Source organism: Balaenoptera borealis (assembly GCF_965194805.1).
Source record: "Balaenoptera borealis genome assembly, chromosome: 16".
Lineage (NCBI taxonomy): Eukaryota > Metazoa > Chordata > Mammalia > Artiodactyla > Balaenopteridae > Balaenoptera > Balaenoptera borealis.
This window is the reverse complement of record NC_138872.1, coordinates 1,279,294-1,299,371: the sequence shown is the minus strand read 5'-3', so window position 1 is coordinate 1,299,371 and position 20,078 is coordinate 1,279,294. Positions and strand designations below refer to the sequence as shown.

Here is a 20,078-nt window from a genome sequence, read left to right as displayed (position 1 = left end):
CACCTAGTCCATCCGCATGGTTATCACCATCACCGTCAGCATCCCCCTCGCTCACCCCAGACCCATTCCTCACATGGCGCCAGCGGACTCTTCTCAAGTCCGAGCTGCCCTGCTTAGGACAGAACCCAGACTCCCGCGCCCTGGCCTCTGCCCTCGCTGTTCTCCGGCCTGAGCGCGCCTCCCCTGGGCCCCTCCCGGAGTTAAGAAACGAGCTACAGAAACACAAGACTTGGGTTGGCTGAACGGACACACCACTGATGTCCTCTCTCTGTGTCTCCACTCACCTTCCTGGTCTGTCTCAAGGACCACAAGGCGTGCCCGGTGTTAGCAAAGACGGCCGCGACGGGGCCCACGGAGAGCCTGGGCTCCCTGGCGATCCTGGCCTTCCCGGTGCTGTTGGCGCTCAGGGGACCCCCGGCATTTGCGACACCTCCGCCTGCCAAGGAGCCGTGATGGGAGTGGGCGGGGACAAATCAGGTCCCAGGAGCTCCTAAAACACAACTTCAGGAAGCGGGTGAGAAAGTGACGCCGACTGAGGCAGCCAGCTGTGCCAGGACCCCGCGGGGACCAGCAGCGTCCTGGCACCAACGGTTGGGCGCCGCCGTGCCGCCCAGCGAGGCCTGCCCCTCCTTGTCCTCAGCGGCAGCAACTGGACACTTGGCCCCCGAGAGCATCCTCCACCGAGCTGCTGTCAGAGTGTTCTGTCTCCACGTGTATTTACAGTGGTCCATTCGGCTGTAACATCATACCTCAGACACAGGCCTATGTAATAAAATCGTCAACCCAACATTTCAGAGGGATCTAGGGTGTACATATAGAAAGTTTTGTACAATTTCACGAGAGAAAAAAATATTCAGCAACTTGTTTACATGGCATTTGTGTAAAGGCTAAGATATCGTTTCAATAAAATGATATATGAAATCTTCAGATTAATGACTGGCCACAGTATTACAAAAAGAATAAAGAATTTAATGTACAGTATCCCTTCCATACAAAGGTCTCGTCTGATTTGCCTGCCTCCTTTGTGTACAAACGTTTAACTATCTCCCATTGACAGTATTTATTGAAAGTGACTGTATTGCACTAAAGTCTATTGGTATTATCTATTGTAATAAATAAAGCCACTCATTTGAAAAACTCAGTTCCAAACACTACAGTTTATTACACAGAAAGTAATGACTCTCAATATGAAAATGAGGGCATTGAAGCAATCTACCGTGACAATATTTCATTTATGGACAAAAGTACCTTTAAAGGAGATCTCTGGAAAATTTCTAGGAAAAAGGTTTAAAATAGGACTGCATTTTGCAATACAGTTCTATGCAGCTAGAAATCATTACAAGGGGAAGCGATAAACAAATGAAATAAAATGTCCAAACTACTTACAGTTAAGAACAATTTAACTTGTTCTGGTTGCTAAGGTGGCATATTTAAAATGTAAATAAAATAAGTAAAAAGCAATGTACCTTCTAAGACTAAAGAAATTACAAAGGATGTTAATTTTTTAAGTTATCATGTTAAGAAAACATGATGGAATCAGACAGATAATTGAAAAATTACTTACTAATTGTCAAGATGTCTTCATCCACAAATGGTCTAAGAGGACATTAATGGGTAAGCATTTTGTTTTAGATAAATATTTTTACAAAATGTGCTTTCAAAGTCCCCACTGGAGTCCCATCAGCTGAATCAGTTCCCTTTAGAGTTAGACTATCAGAGCTGAGTTCCAGGGTCCTAGGAAATGTTTATGGGTCACGAAGGAACAGGCGTTTACTTCCCAGGCATGAGTGTTCACATCCAGTCACTTGATCTCCACAGCTGGGCTACTCTGTACTCTCCTGTGTGGGACCCGTCACCAAGGAGTCTGGTCTGGTCAACTTTAGCCTTCTGCCAGTTTTACCGCAAAATACACTCTCAAATTCCTAAAGTTGAGAAATGACCATTAATGTACCATATGCACAGACATGAAGACTGCTATCTTCAAAAACACAAAAGGTTGAAATTAAGAGCTAAACTACTTCAAAATATATAGTTAAGGTGTCACTCACAAACGTATGTCACATCCTGTAAGGGGATACAGATGATAAAAATGAGGATTCAAACATTTGTTTCAAATAGTTATCTTTACATGTATTTTTATTTAGTTTTCCAATAGAGTCTCAAAATGCCTGACCATATTGTAAACCCTTCTGATATTTTTTTTAAAAGCAGACATATTTTTTTGTTATTTTCATTGTGGTAACACAGACATAAACTTTACCATTTTAACCATTTGTAAGTTTGCACTTCAGTGGCATTAAGTATGTTCACACTCTTGTGCACCCATCACCACCATCCATTTCCAGAACTTTCTACCACCCCACACAGACACTCTGTACCGTGACACACCCCTCCCACCACGGGCATTTGCTGTCCCCCGGCCCCGCCCCACTGAATGCTCAGTGTTAGGCGTGGCAACGGGGCCAGACCAAGAGCTAACTCCCCGGCACCCTGCTGGCCGCGGGTCAAGTTCATGCCACTATGCCTCTAAACACTTTGTAAAAGGCCTCAATTTTAATGGTTGAGTCAGTCTCAAGCTCACAAAAAGAGAAGGCAGGTGCGAGCAGACAACCCAAAGCTCATCGGCCTCCAGGAAACAAATGACATGGGTCTGCAAGATGCAGAAGGTGGGACGTCCTGCAGGACGCAGTATTCACGTTACTGAACCCAGCTTGGGTCCGCTCACCCACGTGCAGCATTACATATCATGATTAGTTATACTCTGTGACAACTTCAGCAGAGAATTTTTTTCCATATAATGGAAATTTCGTGTAATTTAATATACTAAATAATCTTCATTAGTTTAATATTTCTCTCTGAGATGCCTCAGGAGCCCTTCAGAAAACTCAAAGTCAGCTAGAGAGGGAAACTTACAACCTGTTGTCAAAAGCAGCTCAATATTCCAGGAAAACTTTGCTTTCTTAACAGAGACAGAAAACCACATCCAGTCTTGCACCAGCTTACTTTTAATAGCGAAGTTCATTTAGTTAATTAAATTCAATCTAATATGAGCCAATCTTGACCCCATGCAAAACTCTTTCCTTAAGGTTCCTTTTCCACAAACCTCCCATCACTTTCTGTATCCATATTAGTTTGTCCCTTATTTTTTCTCTATCCAGAAACAACCAGCTCTGGGACAAAATATTCTCCCTTTTTTCCCTTAACAAAGATATTTCTATTCTTTTTTGGCTACACCACATGACATGCGGGATCTTAGTTCCCTGACCAGGGATCAAACTCTTGCCCCCTGCAGTGGAAGTGCGGAGTCTTAACCACTGGACGGCTGGGGAAGCACCTATCCCACTTTCTTTACACGCTGAAATTCTTCCCTTATTACTTTTAGTAACTTAATTACATATGTATTACAATTTTTAATCCTTAAAAACTTTAATCTCTACTGAAAACCAAGAAGCAAGTAATTGAACTGTTCTTTATATCAGCATGTTTTGATTGGCAAACTTATGAACACATTCTATAACCTGTAAAAGCATACATTTTCCTATAATACAATTTTTCTCTTTAATGTGGTACAAGACATATATCTAATAAGCCCAAACATCTTTAGTTTTTTTTCTCTCTCATAAGAAGACAAGAGAAGGTAAATTCGGACTTCTCTAGCAATCAATGTTCCAGTATTTTATCTTAATGAAAAATGACTTAGACCTTTAATGAATTTCCATCATATAACTTAATTTAGCAAAACTAAAGTTTCAAGTTACCAAAAATCTGGAAAAACTAATACACGATTATTCCTGAAGAGCTCACCTGAAAGCTTTTATCCCATTTATCTCTATTACTTATGACAATATTATATACAGACGTCCATCCATCCATCCATCCAGAGATCTCATAGCTTATATTTCAATACAAAACTTATTAGTTTATAAATTTTATCCCATTTTCCCCCTCTATTGTAAAACAGCCCTAACTGCATAATAGTAGCATAATTTAAGGATCCATTAACAGGCAACTTCTTTCCTGAATCTATGGAGTCTATTATGGCCAGGCCATGTTACAAAGGAAAATCATTTTTTTACACTTTATTTGTTTGTGACTGAAAGTGGTCCAGTTCTAGAGAATGCACCCCAAGGGGCTGCATTCAGGAAATAAGCTTGAGTTCCAATACCAGCACACTTACACACAAGACAAATGCACACAAACACACACACACACACACACACACACACACAAAGAACAAAATCTAATTCCCGCAGGACAAAAACAAAGAGTGAAGTCCAACAATTCCCTCAAGTTCCCAAATGAGGGTTCCTGTTTTAATAACAAACAAAATGCAAATGAAAAGATAGGAAATCATGACCTCACGTGTCATGGCAACTCACCCAGCAAATGTAAAACTTTATAACAGTTGGAACAAGTTAAATTTACCTACTTGAGTTTAAAAAGGCTCTTTCCCCTTTTTTCCTTTTGATTTGAAGTTCTACTAATTAACCCAGGCTGAAGTCTCAGGCAATGTGGGTTGTGTTTGCATTTCAAAGACATGATAAGAGTTATGGCTTCAAGCTTTCTCCTAGTAATATTTTTGTTCTCTGAGGGTCAGAATTCTGAGAAAATATTTAAGCCAGCTTTCTCTAACTGCATAGGCAAAAAAGAACCAGGTTTGGAATTTCAAAAGAGTTTCATCTTAACCAATTTTCTCCAGAGACTGAAGAAAGTTGTGGCCATGTGGTGTTAGAAAAAACATTTTTCTTTTTATAGGAGCATAGCTGAACATATACCAGTTTGGTAAAATACACCCTAGACTACAAGACGGAACAGAGCTCTGATCACTCATTTCTTAATTATTCATGGCCGGTGTTGTCAAATATCAAGCCAACAAACAAACCAATGCAATGGAAAACAGTCTCTCAGGGTCGAAGTTCCCTAGTCCCAAAAAGGGAAATTCCCAACCAATGCCCCATCAGAGACAAAGCCAAATGACCAGGCTTTCCTGGTGGTGCAATGGTTAAGAATCTGCCTGCCAATACAAGGGACACGGGTTCAAGCCCTGGTCTGGGAAGATCCCACAGGCCGCGGAGCCGCTAAGCCCATGTGCCACAACTACTGAGCCTGTGCTCTAGAGCCCTCGAGCCACAACTACTGAGCCCACGTGCCACAACTACTGAAGCCCACGCGCCTAGAGCCCGAACTCCGCAACAAGAGAAGCCGCTGCAATGAGAAGCTCGCGCACTGCAAAGAAGAGTAGCCCTCACTCGCCACAACTAGAGAAAGCCACATGCAGCAACGAAGACCCAATGCAGCCAAAAATAAATAAATAAATTTATTAAAAAACAAAAAAGCCAAATTACCAAGCCTTGGTCCAAAAGGGAAAATCCCAACCAATATTCTGCTATAGAAGTCAATGTGATAGGGAAGAATACTCTGGTGTCACCACACGTGAGCTCCATTACTTACCAAAGACATCTCAACCTGCCAATGCGAGTGCCTTGTTTCTTTTACCACAAAAATCAAAAGCGCTGTGGGCCAAGGATGGCTGGTTGGTAGCAAGGTCTTGGGGCTGCCCCTGAGACGAAGGTGCTCAGGCAGCTGCTGAACAAGATCCATCTCAGTCACAAAAACTGTCACCAAACCAAATCGGGTCCATTCACCCACACACAGTAAAGACAATCTACTGACACCAGGTTGTGGTGAAGGATAGTGCAACGTTTATTGCAGGCACCAAACAAGGAGTTCAGATTTTTGAGCATTAACACTGATCACTAGACAAGTCTAAGTTCACCTCCTGTCTTCTTATGAGAGAGAAAAAACAACTAAAGATGTTTGGGTTTATTAGACACACGTCTTGTACCACATTAAAGAGAAAAACTGTGCTATAGGAAAACGTATGTTTTTAGAGGTGTGTTCATAAGTTTGCCAATCAAAACATGTTGATATAAAGTAAAAGTTCAATTACTTGCTTCTTGGTTTTCAGTAGAGATTAAAGTTTTTAAGGGTTAAAAATTGTAATACATATGTAATTAAACTACTAAAAGTAATAAGGGAAGCATTTCAGTGTGTAAAGAAAGTAGGATATACATTGTCAGTGAGAGAAGGTATAAAGAATGGAAATATCTTTGTTAAGGGAAAAAAGGGAGAATAATTTTGTTCCAGAGCTGGTTGTTTCTGGATGGGGAAAAAATAAGGGACAAACTAATATAGATACAGAAAGTGATGAAAGGTTTGTAGAAAAGGAATCTTAAGAAAAGAGTTTTGCATGGGGTCAAGATTGGCTCATATTAGATTGCATTTAATTAAGTAAATGAACTTTGCTATTAAAAGTAAGCTGGTGCAGACTGGAAGTGGTTTTCTCTCTCTGTTAAGAGAGCAAAGTTTTCCTGGAATATTGAGCTGCTTTTGACAACAAGTTGTAAGTTTCCTTCTCTAGCTGACTTCGAGTTTTCCAAAGGGCTCCTGAGGCATCTCAGAGAGAAATATTAAACTAATGAAGATTATTTAGTATATTAAATTACACAAAAAACATTATATGGAAAAAAATTCTCTGCTGAAGTTGTCACAGAGTATAACTAATCATGACATGTAATACTGTGCATGGGCAAGCGGACCCAAGTTCAGTTCGGTAACAATTTTTGGCACCCCAGATGGGCTGGAAATCCCATCTGGGTCACCAAAAATTGTTACCGAACTGAATTTGGGTCCACTCACCCGCGCACAGTAAGGTCAATCTACTGACACTGGGTTGTGGTGAAAGAAAGTGCAGCATTTATTGCAGGTGCCAAACAAGAAGTTCAGGTCTTTTGAGCATTAGCTGCCCAGACTCCTTGTTTGGCACCTGCAACAAACGCTGCACTTCTTTTCACCGCAACCGGTGTCAGCAAATTGGCTTTACTGTGCGCAGGCAAGTGGACCCAAATTTGGTTCAGTAACATTCAGCCTCATCAATAAACAAACAGCAAGGAAAATAGGAAAGGGGAGCCATAACAGATTAAAAGATATTTAAGAGCTATGAACCCAATGCAGTGTTTGGATACTGATTTAAGTAAGTCAACAGTAAAAAGACAGTTGTGAGCCAAGCAGAGAAATCTGGACAGGGATGGAGATTAAGGAAGATGATGATGATGTGGTTGTGCTTTTAAACAGCCCTTTTCTTTTTAGAGATACATTTGTGAATGAAAATGATATGACATCTGGAAATGCTTTAAAATAATTCAGTGACGGTGGGAGGATGGGGATGTATAGGTGAAACAAAGTTACGCCTGAAGCTGAGTTATTGGACACGGAAGTTCATTATTTTAGTCTCTCCGTTTTTGTGCATGTATACATTTCTGTAAGTTTTTTTTTTTTTTTAAAGCATAGCATTCTTACACAATTAAGTCTAAGTTTATATATTTTTATTGTGGTAAAATATATATAACATAAAATTTGCCATTTTTTACCATTTGTAAGTGTACAATTCAGTGGCTTAAGTACAGTCACAATGTTGTGTAAACATCACCACTATCTATTTCCAGCACTTTCTCATCTCCCCAAACTGAAACTCTGTCCCTGTTAAACATGTACCCTCCATCCATCTGCCTCCCCTAGTCTCTGGCACCCGCCATTCTACTTTTTGACTTTATGAATCTGATGACTCTAGGTACTTCATGTAAGTGGAATCATACAGTATTTGTCTTTTTGTGTCTGCCTTTACCCGGTCAGCATCCTGTTGTGGAGGTCCATCCATATTGTGAGGCATGTGTCAGAACTTCATTCCTTTTCATGGCTGAATAGTAATCCATTGGCTCTACAGACATTCTGCTTATCCATTCGTCTGTTGATTGGACTGTTTCCACCACTTGGATTGTTTCTACCTTTCGGTGACTGTGAATAATGCGGCTATGAACACTGGTATACAAATATCTGTTTAAGTCCCTGCTTTCTATTCTTTTGGGTAATTTCTATTCTTTTGGATCATATGGTAATTCTACGTTTAACTTTTTGAGGAACCACCAGCTGCACCATTTTACATTCCCACCAGCAATCCCAAGGGTTGCAATTTCTCCACATCCTCACCAACACTTGTTATTTTGTTTTGTAATAGCCACAGCTAATGGGTGTGAAATGGTATCTCACATCCATTAAAGTGCTCTTGATTTGCATTTCCCCGATCATTAGTGATGTTGAGCATCTTTTCATGTGCTTATTGGCCATTTGCTTATCTTCTGTGGAGAAATGTCTATTCAAGTCCTTTGCCCATTTTTGAATTGTGCTGTCTCTTTGTTGCTGGACTATAATAGGTTTATATTTAATTTGTGTCCAGGAAGGGAAGTATAAGCGCTCTCTCTGCTGCCACTGCTCTGACTTCTGAGTCATCTGGAATGGCTGGAGCACTCCACCTGTACACACGCTAAGTGGCATCCCAACCGAGGCCATCTGCCATTTGCAACAACTGCCTATGCTCAGAAGCTATATCTGCACATAAATACATTCTAATTTCCTTCCCAAAATTTAAAAGATTTTCAACGGGTCTTAATGCAATGTAAGATGAACCATGGTTTGATATATTGGTTTCTATATTCTGACACCCAAAGCCCAACTATAAAATATTTGCCTATATTTGAGAAGGTAGAATTTACCTTTGAGAATAACTAAATAGAAGTCAGAAGGAAGAAAATAATCATCTCTCAGATGTAAGAAAGTACTTCAAGAGATTTTCTAAACAATCATCATAAAATGAGGAGGATAGCCCTGGGCACCCATCTTTATTTTGAATAGTTCTGCCAGCAGTGGCGTTAAGGTGTAGCTCAATCTAGACTCTCACGAGGTCCCTGGGACTCAGTTCATGGGCACTTGGGGTGACCGTGAAAGAGGGAGACAAGTGGACATCTCCCGCCCTTGACTGCGTCAAAGGTAAGCTAGTAATTGTTACTCTGCTCTCTCAATTAGCGTCTATTTCAATGAAACTTAAGTGAAATAGCTGAGTTTTAAGGGATTTTTACAACTCATCAGACACCTTGAGATGACGTCTGGTCAAAGTTGGATATTCACATTAGATTTGTAAATAGAAGAAGGCCAATAATAAAAACTATTTTTAGTAGGAAAAAGAAAGATCGTTCCAATTACATGTCAAGAAATTATACCAGGAAGTAAGGAAGAGGAAGAAAACTGGTGTCATCTGTACAGAGAGACGAGAGAATTAAAGGCAAAGGGTTAATGAAACCAAAAGGGGTGACAAACCTCGGGGCCCAGGTGGGAGGGTGTGCCCCCGACACTCAGCCACGCTGAGCCCCACAGAGACGGGACAAGGCCAGTCGCGGTGGGAGATGCCACGGGGGCTCTCAGAACAACAGGTCTGACAGACAAGAGAGGACAGGAAAGGCCTGAACCACAGTTCATAACCTCAACCTAATAAACATACAGAATTCGCCAGAGAACACACGTCCTTTCCAAATAAACACAGAATTTTAAAAAATTGACCACATAAGAAGTCACAATGGAAGTCTCAACAAGTTTTTAAAAACTGCCATCTTCCCTGATCAGAATGTGATAAATAAATGTGAGAAATAGATAAAATGCTGTTCTTAAAAAGAACAGTCTTATCTACAAAACAGAAACAGACTCACAGACATAGAGAACAGACTGGTGGTTGCCAAGGGGGTGGGGGATTGATGGAGTGGTAGCTTGGGATTAGCAGATGCAAACTACCATATATAGGATGGATAGACAACAAGGTCCTAACCCTATACAAGGTTACAGTTCCCTGTATAGCACGGGGAACTATATTCAATATCCTGTGATAAACCATAATGGAAAAGAATATGAAAAAGAATGTATGTAGATATATACGTGTGTGTGTGTGTATATATATGTATATATATTTATGTACAACTGAGTCACTTGGCTCTACAGCAGAAATTAACACAACATTGTAAATCAACTATACGTCAATAAAATAAATTTAAAATAAAAAGGACAGAGTTCCTACTGCACAGGAAAGGGAGAAGTAACAGTACAGCTGCACCTAATAACTGGGGCTGGTGTGCAAGGAAAAGTGGGTGCGGGGCGGCCCCCAGCCCAACTTCAGGTGGAGGAGGGAAGACAAAGCAGGGGGGCAGCGCCACCGTCCTGCCCAATGACTGTGATGGTGACAGGACAGAGGAGAGGGAAGCACAGAGTGAGAGACTGCCCCGCAGCCCCCGAGCCTGGCTAGGGTTCAAGGTCACGACCCCAAAATGTCACCTCACAACAACTGTGTCGCCAGTGATCCTGGATTGGTGCTGGACCGGGGAAAATGGTGTAGAGGATGTTATTGGGACAAGAGGCAAAATTTGAATTAGATAAGAGTATTACACCAAGGTTAAGTGTCCTGATTTTGGCCATTGTATTCTGGTTATGTAAGATAATGTAATATTCTTTAAAATCACAGACTGAAGTGTTTGGGTGAAGTGTTTGGGTATCAAGGGGCATGGTGCCCACAGTTTACCATCAAATGGTTTAGACTGTGTGAGACAGAACAAATGGGGCAAAATGTGAACAACTGAGGGTTCTGGGTGGGCACACAAGGAGCTCTTAGCACTCGTCTTGGAATTTTTCTGCAAGTTTAAAATTATATAAAAATTTTTAATTACCATAAATAAATACAACGAATCATCTAAATCCAGGGTTCTACAGGCACCTGTCTGGCCCAATCTCTTCAAAATCTCAGTGTCGTAATAGAAACCGCGGGGTAGGGAGGACTGCTATAGCTTAGAGACAGAAAAACGTCACTGAACGCAATGCAGAAGCATGGCTGGGTGCTGGTTTGGAAAAGAACGCAGCCATAAAAGTCACCTTTAGAACATCTGGGGGACATGGGAATACGGACTGGGTAGTAGATGGTATAAGAGAACGACTATCGACCTTGTGAGGTGTGAAAACGGCACTGGCGTTACGTGGGAGACGCAGGCGTAAATATTTAGAGGTGAAGGGTCATGACATCTGTCATTGTCTGAAATTGTGCTGTGCATGTGCATGTTAAACACGGTAAATGTTGACGGCTCAGACTAGGTGAGGGGAGGACAGGTGTTCAGTGAACTCCGTGCTCATTAGAAAAGTAAAACAAAGGGAACCACCTGCTTGCAGACTCGTTTACCTTCTCAACTTCTCCACCTGACGCCTCCTGGGCACTGAAAACCTAGCCCGTCGGACACAGAACGTGGACTCCGCCCCACCCCATCCTGCTTCTCCACACGTCTTCCCGTCTCAGCAAACAGCGCCGCCCGCCCAGCTGCTCCAGCCAGACGCCCCACCGTGGTCCCCAATTCCTCTGCCCAGCAGCCCTACATCCAGCACCGTGGGCCCTGGCCAGTCTCAGCAGGGCGGCTGCGGCCTCTGACCAGGGTCTGTGTCTCCACTCCTGCCCACCCCCAACCTCTCCTCCTGGAGTCTCTTTGCAGTATGTCAACCAGACCCCACACCGGGATGGAGGTGGTCCATTCACCCTCGACCTGTTAGCCGCTTCCCTCCAGCCCATGGGGTCTCTGTCTTACTCAAGGTGCCCCCAGTGTCTGGGACAGAAGCCTGGTTACAGTCGGAACAGACCTGTGGGATGAGATGTGTACTGAAATAATTTAGGAAAATCACTGAAGACTTTTGTGTATCACATCTTTAAGAACAAAAATGTTCATGCAAGTAAGAGGGGGAAAGTCACTACGGAAACAGGAAGGACACAAGGGTTTAAGCTACCTACATTCTAATTCCCCCCCAAATTGCTACTGACATCACTTCAGCCTGTTTCTTGATGGGTCTTGTAATCCGACCCAGAAACAATCTACAAATGCAATGTAACTAAATTTCAGAAATATTCAGAAAGCCTAATACACATAAAAATTAATGTCCATAAGCTTTTAAACCTATTTAATCTTTGAGTATAGATAGTGACAGTTAAGTTTTTTTATTGTAAACACCTTCATCATATTTGAATGAATCATATAAATAATAATTTACCACTATTAGGTACACAGAGCCAACCACTAAATCATTTTTTAAAATATAAAAGCTTTATTTTATTACAATAGACCAAGTCTATCACTAAAAACTAATGTTAAAGAGTAACCACATTATAAATAACCATAAATGATCCAAGCAGCACAAACTTGACACAGGTATTGCTTTAAAAGGCAATTAAATATACAATGAAAATAAGGAACTTGATGAAATTACGAAACACACAAGGTGGAAATGCACATGGGCACAGAAAAGGGAAACGGAGAGGACAAACTCTTACACTCAGCCCAAGGGGCCTCATTCCAGGCAGCCTGGGGCGCTCGGCCAGCCGCTCCCCCAGGATCTAGATACGGAAGGTTCTTTTTAAAAAGGTTCCACGTTTATAGTGCCAACCTCAGCTCGGTTCTCTAATCAGGCTCGTGCTGCCGTCAACGGCAGCGACCACACGACAGCCGGGGCCAGCAGCAAAGCCAGGGTGCTCTTCGCTAAGGCCTCATCCCACGCGCCCTGATCCCCCGAGTTCTGAGGCCGGTACCTGGACCCAAGGTCCCCCCAAGGCAGAGCACAGAAGCCAATGCAGGGGATGTTCTCTCATCTGAACCCCCAAGGAGGAGGCAGGTGGGACCCTCACTCAACCAGCATCCGCTCCCACTGGGAGCCCAGCTGGCCTGCAGGGAATCAATGGCTCCTCAGCCCAAACAGACAGGGTCAAGGTCGAGCTGCCTGTACTAAGGAACTGAGATGCCCGAGCCCCCGAGTCGCCCCCAATCCCCCAGGCCGCAGCGTTTCTCTTCTCTGCCTTCTGAACCGTGTTTGAAATCCAGACTGTTTATTTGACATTTAATTGCCTCTTTTTTTTTCTGTTTGTGCTTTATCCCTTTCACATCTTCTGAGGGGGAAAAAAAAAAAATCATATCCTGCAGGCAGGTCTCTGAAACCCCTTTAAGCCCCCAAACAATCCACTGCACAGGCGGGTGCCTAACTGCTGGCTGACCACACATCCAGGCTGCGGTTAGTACCTTGATTAAGTGAGGAGCGGGGCATTATTCACACCGGACTCAGCATCTGACATTTGGTTCCACGAAACAAAGGACAGTTTGGGACATCTTAGAGGAAAAAGGATAAAAAACAACACTGACACCTTTACAGGATTCTGAAAATCTCCTGGCCCAGATACTAACCTTTTTAAGAGAATCTCCATGTCTTTCCTGAATATATTTCAGGAACGCTGTGGTCCACTGCAGAGTCGTTGCCTTATCGGTCTCGGCGTTGCAGAACGGGACTAAAAGATTCAACTCATCACAACAAATGCGGATTCTGCGCCTACAGTCAAAACCCAAAGTAATCACATAGAGAAGCTGAAGCAGAACAAAGGAATAAAGCAGGTGTCTGTGTGTCTTGAAGAATCAGCTCGCGGCCTGGCCACTGAGAGCGTACGAAGGGCAGCCCCCCACCTCGGGGCTCCCCTCTACAGCGGCCAGCCCCCCCTCAGCGGCCCACTAAGCCCAGTTGCGCTCCCTGGAAACTTTCCCGTTTACTTCTCCTGGGCCAGGAGCAAGGACCAGGTCCAAGTCTCTAGACCAAGGATGGACCCAAACCCCCTGAAATTGGAAGCAAAATTGTGTGTGTGTTTCTTCTGGGCAGGACATTCTTTCACTCACCTGCCCTCCAGGTGCCAAGGAAGTCACAGAAGCTAGGATTCACAGCTTTGATTCTCCAAGGGGCCCCAGTTCATAAAGGACCACAGACTACCAGCCTGTTAATATCCCCAAACCCGGTCTTTTTAGGGATGACTTACATCACAACTGGAGCCTTAGACCATTTTTAACTTTTACGCATTACATTCAGATAATACAGTCCTTGTTTCTATTTCCCCACCTGTACACTCGGAACTTTAGAGCAAACTTTGTAAGGTAACAAGAGCAGGAATTCACTAGATGCTCTGTAAGTGCAGGCACCGGGCCAGACGCTGCATTTCAGCTTGTTTAATTCTTGTGTCCCATCTACGCAGTAGGTAATATCCCTATTTTATAGACAAGAGACTCAGATGGAGAGGTAAAGAATGTGTAGGAGGTTGTTAAACTAGGAAATGGTAGAGTAAGAATTAAAACTTTTACTGTCAACACATAGTACGTATAAGGCTTTTTTTCAGATGGTAGGTATTCAGTAAATGTTTATTAAATAAATATAAACAATGCCCGTTATAATTCACGGTGAGTTCAGTGATGCCCTTCACTTGGCGTGTGTGTGCGGACACATCCTTAGGAAAGGTATCTAGCTGCCTAGCTTTAACATATCCCTTTAAATAAATAAGTTTCCACTGCTCAACACTGTAGGTTCAGAGATGAATATTTGTCTTGCTCAATGCTCTATTTCCTGAGCCTAAAACAGAAACTGGTACAAAGTACTCAATAAATGACTAAGTTAATTAATTATATGTTAGGGAATCATCCCGTACCCAGCTATAACAGAAAAATTAACCATCTTTTGCTTCTACACAGAACAGCACAAATAAAATCCACAGATAAAACAGCTTACATAAGCTGTAACTTCCTCCTTCTTCAATATCCTTAAAAGAACCAAGCAAAACTGAGTAACCCAGCGTGCAGGCGGACTCCCTCCCAGGAAGGCTGCCCCGGCCAGCACCTGGGAACTTAGATTTCGGGGGGGTTCCCCCCACCATTGGTCACAGGCTTATGCTAAACACCAGCTTTCCTTCTGGGCGTCTGGGATTTGGCCGCATGCCAGGTAAGGAATGCCCCCCCCCCCCACCCCCACGACCTGCCCCCAGTAGGATTCAGGGCCCCGAGTCTCTAAGGAGCTTTGCTGTCCGGGAACATGTCATCAGTGCTGGGGGGTGACAGGCATCCTGAGTGGCTCCACTGGGAAGTGTTCTGGGGAGCTGGCGCCTGGGGCCCCTAGACCTCTCCCCATGCGCCTCTGCTGACTTTGTTGGGTTCTTTGTCCAAAATAAATCAAAGCCATGAGTCCTCCTAATGAATCATCAAACCTGGGGGTGGTCTTGGGTACCCCCATCCACCTAGCAAAGCAAGGTGACCATTGACTCTTGCCAGCTTTCCCTCCCTTGAACACAGAAATGGCTACACCATTGTTTTCTACAAAAAGGTGCCCGTTACCACCACTGACGGTCATCAGCTTGGCGTCTAAGACAACTGTATACCACCGACTCCACGCATTACCTTCTATCTCTTTCCATGCGGTTGTGCCTCTCCCTGCGCTGGGACCTGCCCCCCTGGGGCCCACTCTGGGTCTGCTCCCCGAGGGTGGCCTGGGACGACTCCACCGACTGCCAAGCGCCCTGCGCTGCTGTGGCGGCTTCACCCACATTCTGGAGCTCTCCAAGGGCTCTTCGTTCTATGCCTGTGTCCAACTGACGCATCCTACTCCGACTCCTCTTATTTATTGCTTGTTTACATAGCGCTTCTTCTTTGCAAAAGAAGGAAAAAGTGGTATTTTAATTTTTTTGTTCTTCTAAACTTACCCTCGTGAATGCTGAATATATTTTTTGGTATTTTCGATCCAAGATATAAACATGAATGGGTAAGGAGCACACAGAACCGAACAGGAAGCACTCCAAAATTCCATAGGAACGGTTGGCACAAGGCCCTAGGTTTCAAGCTGTAAAGCTGAACGTAAACTAAATTAAAACACCCCAGGTATTATGTAATCAGTACAGCTTGTCAAAAGTCCCCCTTTTAAATCAACAGACCTTTTAACTGTCATCTATGAATAAAAAAACCAAGAAGTTGTTTGACTTTTCTGATATTCAGAATGGGGGAAAAAAAAAACCTAGAAATATTTTCTCCAAAAGATTTTCTTGATATGCAATTATTCTAATACGACAATTGATATTCTAACTGCAAGGCTCAGAAGAGGACAAAACCTAAGTGGTTCAGGGTTAGACATGCCCTCACCGTACAAGTGAGATCCCCCCACAAAAGGAGTGATCGCACCACAGCTGTGACCTGTGCTACAGAAATACGTCCAATTTCTATCAGAGTACCGCAGGCGTCTAATTAGTACCTGTGGTGATGTGCATTCCCGAGGTACCGTACAAAGCCAAACCCTCTGCAGCGAAAGAATCACTTAATACAAATTTCAGAATGGTGATAACTTTTCAAAAGACATAGAGAGGAATTCACAAGTATTGGTAATATTTTGGTTCTTCAGCTGAGTAGTCAGTACAGGGACTATTTTAATATTAACCTTTATACCTTACAAATGTTAACGTATACTTTCGCGAGCAATGTCATAAGAACAAGGGAAAATTAATCACTGGCGTGGGAGAAAGGAGGAGAGCTCCATCCCTACCCTGTCTTTATCAGCTCTTGAAAAGCTGAGTGTAAGCTGTGTTATTATTGGATAACTCGAAAAAGAATGTTTTCCAGGAAAAACGGATTGAAGGTTAACGTCAGGGGTAAGCAAAGTTTGCCTTCAGAAGTTTCTTTATTTCTAAAACTTTCTGTATCACCTTATGGCCTCTTGCTCCCAATTCAATCCTTTGCCCATCTGCAGATCGTCCCCTAAAGCTCTGAGCGGATTTCAGACTCCTGCCTCACTCATGAAGTATGAAATAAGAGAAAAAAAAAAAAACCCTAAAAGTGCTGTCAGTAACTTGAAGGTAACGAAAATGTACCTAAGTCTATCATTTCTCTGTTTAAGGAGGTTACTGTTAAGAAAAAGCAGCCCCTAAACTCAACGTCTCCAGGCCAAGTATAAACGTGATGTTCAAAATTCGCAAGGATGTTCAAAGTGAGGTGACTGGGCAGAGGGACGGAAGGATTCCTAAGATGCAAGCAGACTTCCCAGATCGTTTCATTTGTTTATAAACCACCTCTCTCCCCTCCCCAACCCATGGCCAAAAAAAAAAAAAAGGGGCAAAGACATCAGGCAGGAGGAGAAAGCACCTGCCAGCTTCTGTTTTATCGCTTACCTCCTACTTTAATCCAAACTTGCTCAGGCAAAGCTTTGTTTCTACTACCCAAAGTCTGTTTAGTGGATTCAATTTCTTGCTGATAACAGAAAGAAAATGCTCTCGGCAATCCAATATCCTGATGCTTGGTAGCTTCAAGTACAGAACAAGAGTTACTAGAACTCTGGAAAAATATGAAGCAACAGGAACTTTATCAACAGGTGACAATCTCCTTTCTACGCACAAATAAAATGCACTTTAATAGAAGTAACGTCAAAGCTATTCACATGAACTTGAAGAAGTTTAGGTGCACTAAGGATTTTTAAATATCCCCGAACCACATAAATACTCTCGATTTTAAAAAGTTATTGAGGGCTTCCCTGGTGGCTCAGTGGTTGAGAATCTGCCTGCCAATGCAGGGCACACGGGTTCGAGCCTTGGTCTGGGAAGATCCCACATGCCGCGGAGCAACTCGGCCCGTGAGCCACAATTACTGAGCCTGCGCGTCTGGAGCCTGTGCTCGGCAACGAGAGGCCGCGATAGTGAGAGGCCCCCGCTTGCCACAACTAGAGAAAGCCCTCGCACAGAAACGAAGACCCAACAAAGCCATACATACATACATACATACATACATAAAAAAAAAAAAGAATGTAAGCAGAGAAGAATAGCATTAAAAAAATAATAATAATAAAATAAAAAGTTATTGAGCTCAATGAAAGAAAAAAAAAATCCTTGGGACCTAACTAAAATACAATTTATCCATTTAATACAAAAGAGCAAAGCTTCGCAAATCATTTTCCCTACCTGTGTTTGTGAAAGATTAGAATTTCCACTAGTAGAGCAACTATTTGCAGTAAACAGAGGGTATGTAAATTGCAGAGCAGTAGTTGCTGCAGCAGTTTTATTTTTCACTAATGTTGTACATTTGTTTTGTTGCTGATGAAGAGGAACATTCATTAATTCAGATGGATGGCGAATAAGAGTTACCAAACTGCCAAGACAAAAGAAACCCAGAAACACATGAAGAGTATGTGGCAGGTAAGTTTCCTGAAACACCACAATCACTAACTATCACACTCTAATGGTTAACATTTGATTTTCTAGATAGGAACTCGAATCTGTTACCATGAATGCCCCCCATCATGGAAATCTCTACAAAACAATTATCAGCTAGTGTTGTAGGGGACAAGTTCAAACTTTCTTCCTCACACTGGAAGGTGTGGCTGTGTGTCATCTTTTAGTTACACCTCCCTTCCCATCACACTTCTGACACCAATCTCTGTGGTTTTGGCCATCCTCCAAAATCTGACGACTATGGGCAAAATGGGGAAAACTACAGGGTGGGGACAGACAGAAAGCTGAGGAGACACCCTAGCAGACAGGCTACTCCTCTCCGAGAGAGTTGTTGCTGCGAGATCACTTATGGGCTGGCAGTCTGGAGGAAGGATGAAGCTGCATTTTACACTCAAAGCCTCACAGCACGACGTCTTTCCTCCCAGGGGACGCATCTGTGCAGGAGAGGTCAGCCTCAACCTGAGTCAGCAGAGGGAGAAGCAGAGGTCTCGCCTGACATTTAGGTGGGTGATTTGGGGGCAAAACCTTTGTTCCTCAAGAACACGTGTGCACTTATCTCATCTCTCTTCCACATGCAGACGCAGAGTGCACACCACAAAGGTAATGCTGCAGGGTGTGTACTTAACATCTGCTTGCTATGCTTGCGCAGAGCACACAAACTTCCAGCTCAGTCTCCAGACCCACTGAGGTCTGCTCCCTGTTAAGATGCAAGCTGCAGTGAGGCCGCTGGCCTCTGCACAGGACCCTGGTCTACACCCGGACCCAGGCTAGTGCCTCCCTGCAGAGGACCCTGGTTACACCCGGACCCAGGCTGGTGGCCTCTGCACAGGACCCTTGGTTTACACCCGGACCCCGGCTGGTGCTTCTCTGCACAGAACCCTGGTTTACACCCGGACCCAGGCTGGTGGCCTCTGCACAGGACCCTGGTTTACACCCGGACCCCGGTTTACACCCGGACCCCGGCTGGTGCTTCTCTGCACAGAACCCTGGTTTACACCCGGACCCAGGCTGGTGCCTCTCTGCAGAGGACCCTGGTTACACCCGGACCCAGGCTGGTGGCCTCTGCACAGGACCCTGGTTTACACCCGGACCCAGGCTGGTGCCTCTCTGCAGAGGACCCTAGTTACACCCGAACCCAGGCTGGTGGTCTCTGCAGAGGACCCTGGGCTACACCCTGACCCAGCCGGGCCCGCTCCCTGGGGGATGCACCCACTTGTTGAGCGCCATGCCGGTCTCGGGGGGATCCGCGCCGCGCGGGGCTGGCGGGGGCTCGGCGGGGATGCTGTTGAAGCGGTCCTCCAGGCGGACGCGCACTGCCGATTTGGCCCGCGCCTCAGGCGCGCCCTCCACGTTCTCCTTGCCGGCGCCGTCGGGCGCCTTGGGCCGGGGTGCGCCGACGCCCGGGCCGTCTGCGCCCGGCGTCTTCTCGGCGGCGGGGGGCGCGCCCGCCTCGCTCAGCAGCATCATGCGCAGCTCCTGGAAGTCGATGTGGCCCAGGCACTGGTTGGCGCCCGCGAAGCCGCCATCGGCCAGCGCAGGCGGGCACAGCACCGGGTACACGGGCTGCGCGCCCGCCGCCGCCGCGCCCCCCGCCGCCGCGAAGCCGCCCGCCGCCGCGCCCGGCGCCGCCGCCGCCAGGAAGGCCGAGTTGAGGCGCGTCTCGAGCTCGCCGTCGGTCGCCACCGCCTCCATGTGCGAGTAGAGGATTTGCTGCAGCTGCGTGTACTCGACCTCGGTCATCTCCACGAGGCTCAGGTCGGTGGTCGCGACGCTCAGCCCCGCCTCGCCCGGCGCCGCGTCCGCGCCCTCGGGGCCCGCCGGCCCGCCCGCCTGCGGCGGCTCCCGCTGCCCGGGGCCCGACATGCCGGCGCCAACGGCGTGGGGCGCGTGGGCGGGCCGGCGGGGCCAGGCCGGCCGGGCGGGCGGGAGCGCGGAAACCGCCGGCCGCAGCGCGCCTGCGCCGCCCGCCCACAACGGCAGCCCCTCCCCGGCGTGGCCCCGCCCCTGCCCGCGGCCCCGCCCCGCGGCCCGGCCGCGCCAACCGCCCGCCCCGCCCCCGCCGCGGCGCCCCCTCCCGAGCTGCGCGCGTAGGTCGGGGGCGCGGGGGTCGGGC

General features: G+C 45.4%; 2 protein-coding genes across 2 annotated transcripts in view; one reads left to right on the top strand and one right to left on the bottom strand.

The window, feature by feature from the left end:
- COL9A3 (collagen type IX alpha 3 chain) overlaps window positions 1–1,141 on the top strand; it is a 20,948-nt gene extending 19,807 nt beyond the window's left edge. Inside the window, exon 32 of the mRNA XM_082359353.1 lies at window positions 304–1,141. Coding sequence (XP_082215479.1) covers window positions 304–494 — 191 coding nt within the window. The 3' untranslated portion in view covers window positions 495–1,141. The remainder of the gene's footprint in view (window positions 1–303) is intronic.
- Window positions 1,139–19,901, bottom strand: TCFL5 (transcription factor like 5). The gene is given in 7 exon segments (XM_082359357.1): window positions 1,139–1,832; window positions 1,834–1,922; window positions 13,140–13,281; window positions 15,159–15,405; window positions 16,913–17,075; window positions 17,696–17,882; window positions 19,179–19,901. Coding segments are annotated over 7 exon segments (1,509 nt in total). The 5' UTR covers window positions 19,829–19,901; the 3' UTR covers window positions 1,139–1,801.
- Between the last annotated feature and the right edge of the window lie 177 nt (window positions 19,902–20,078).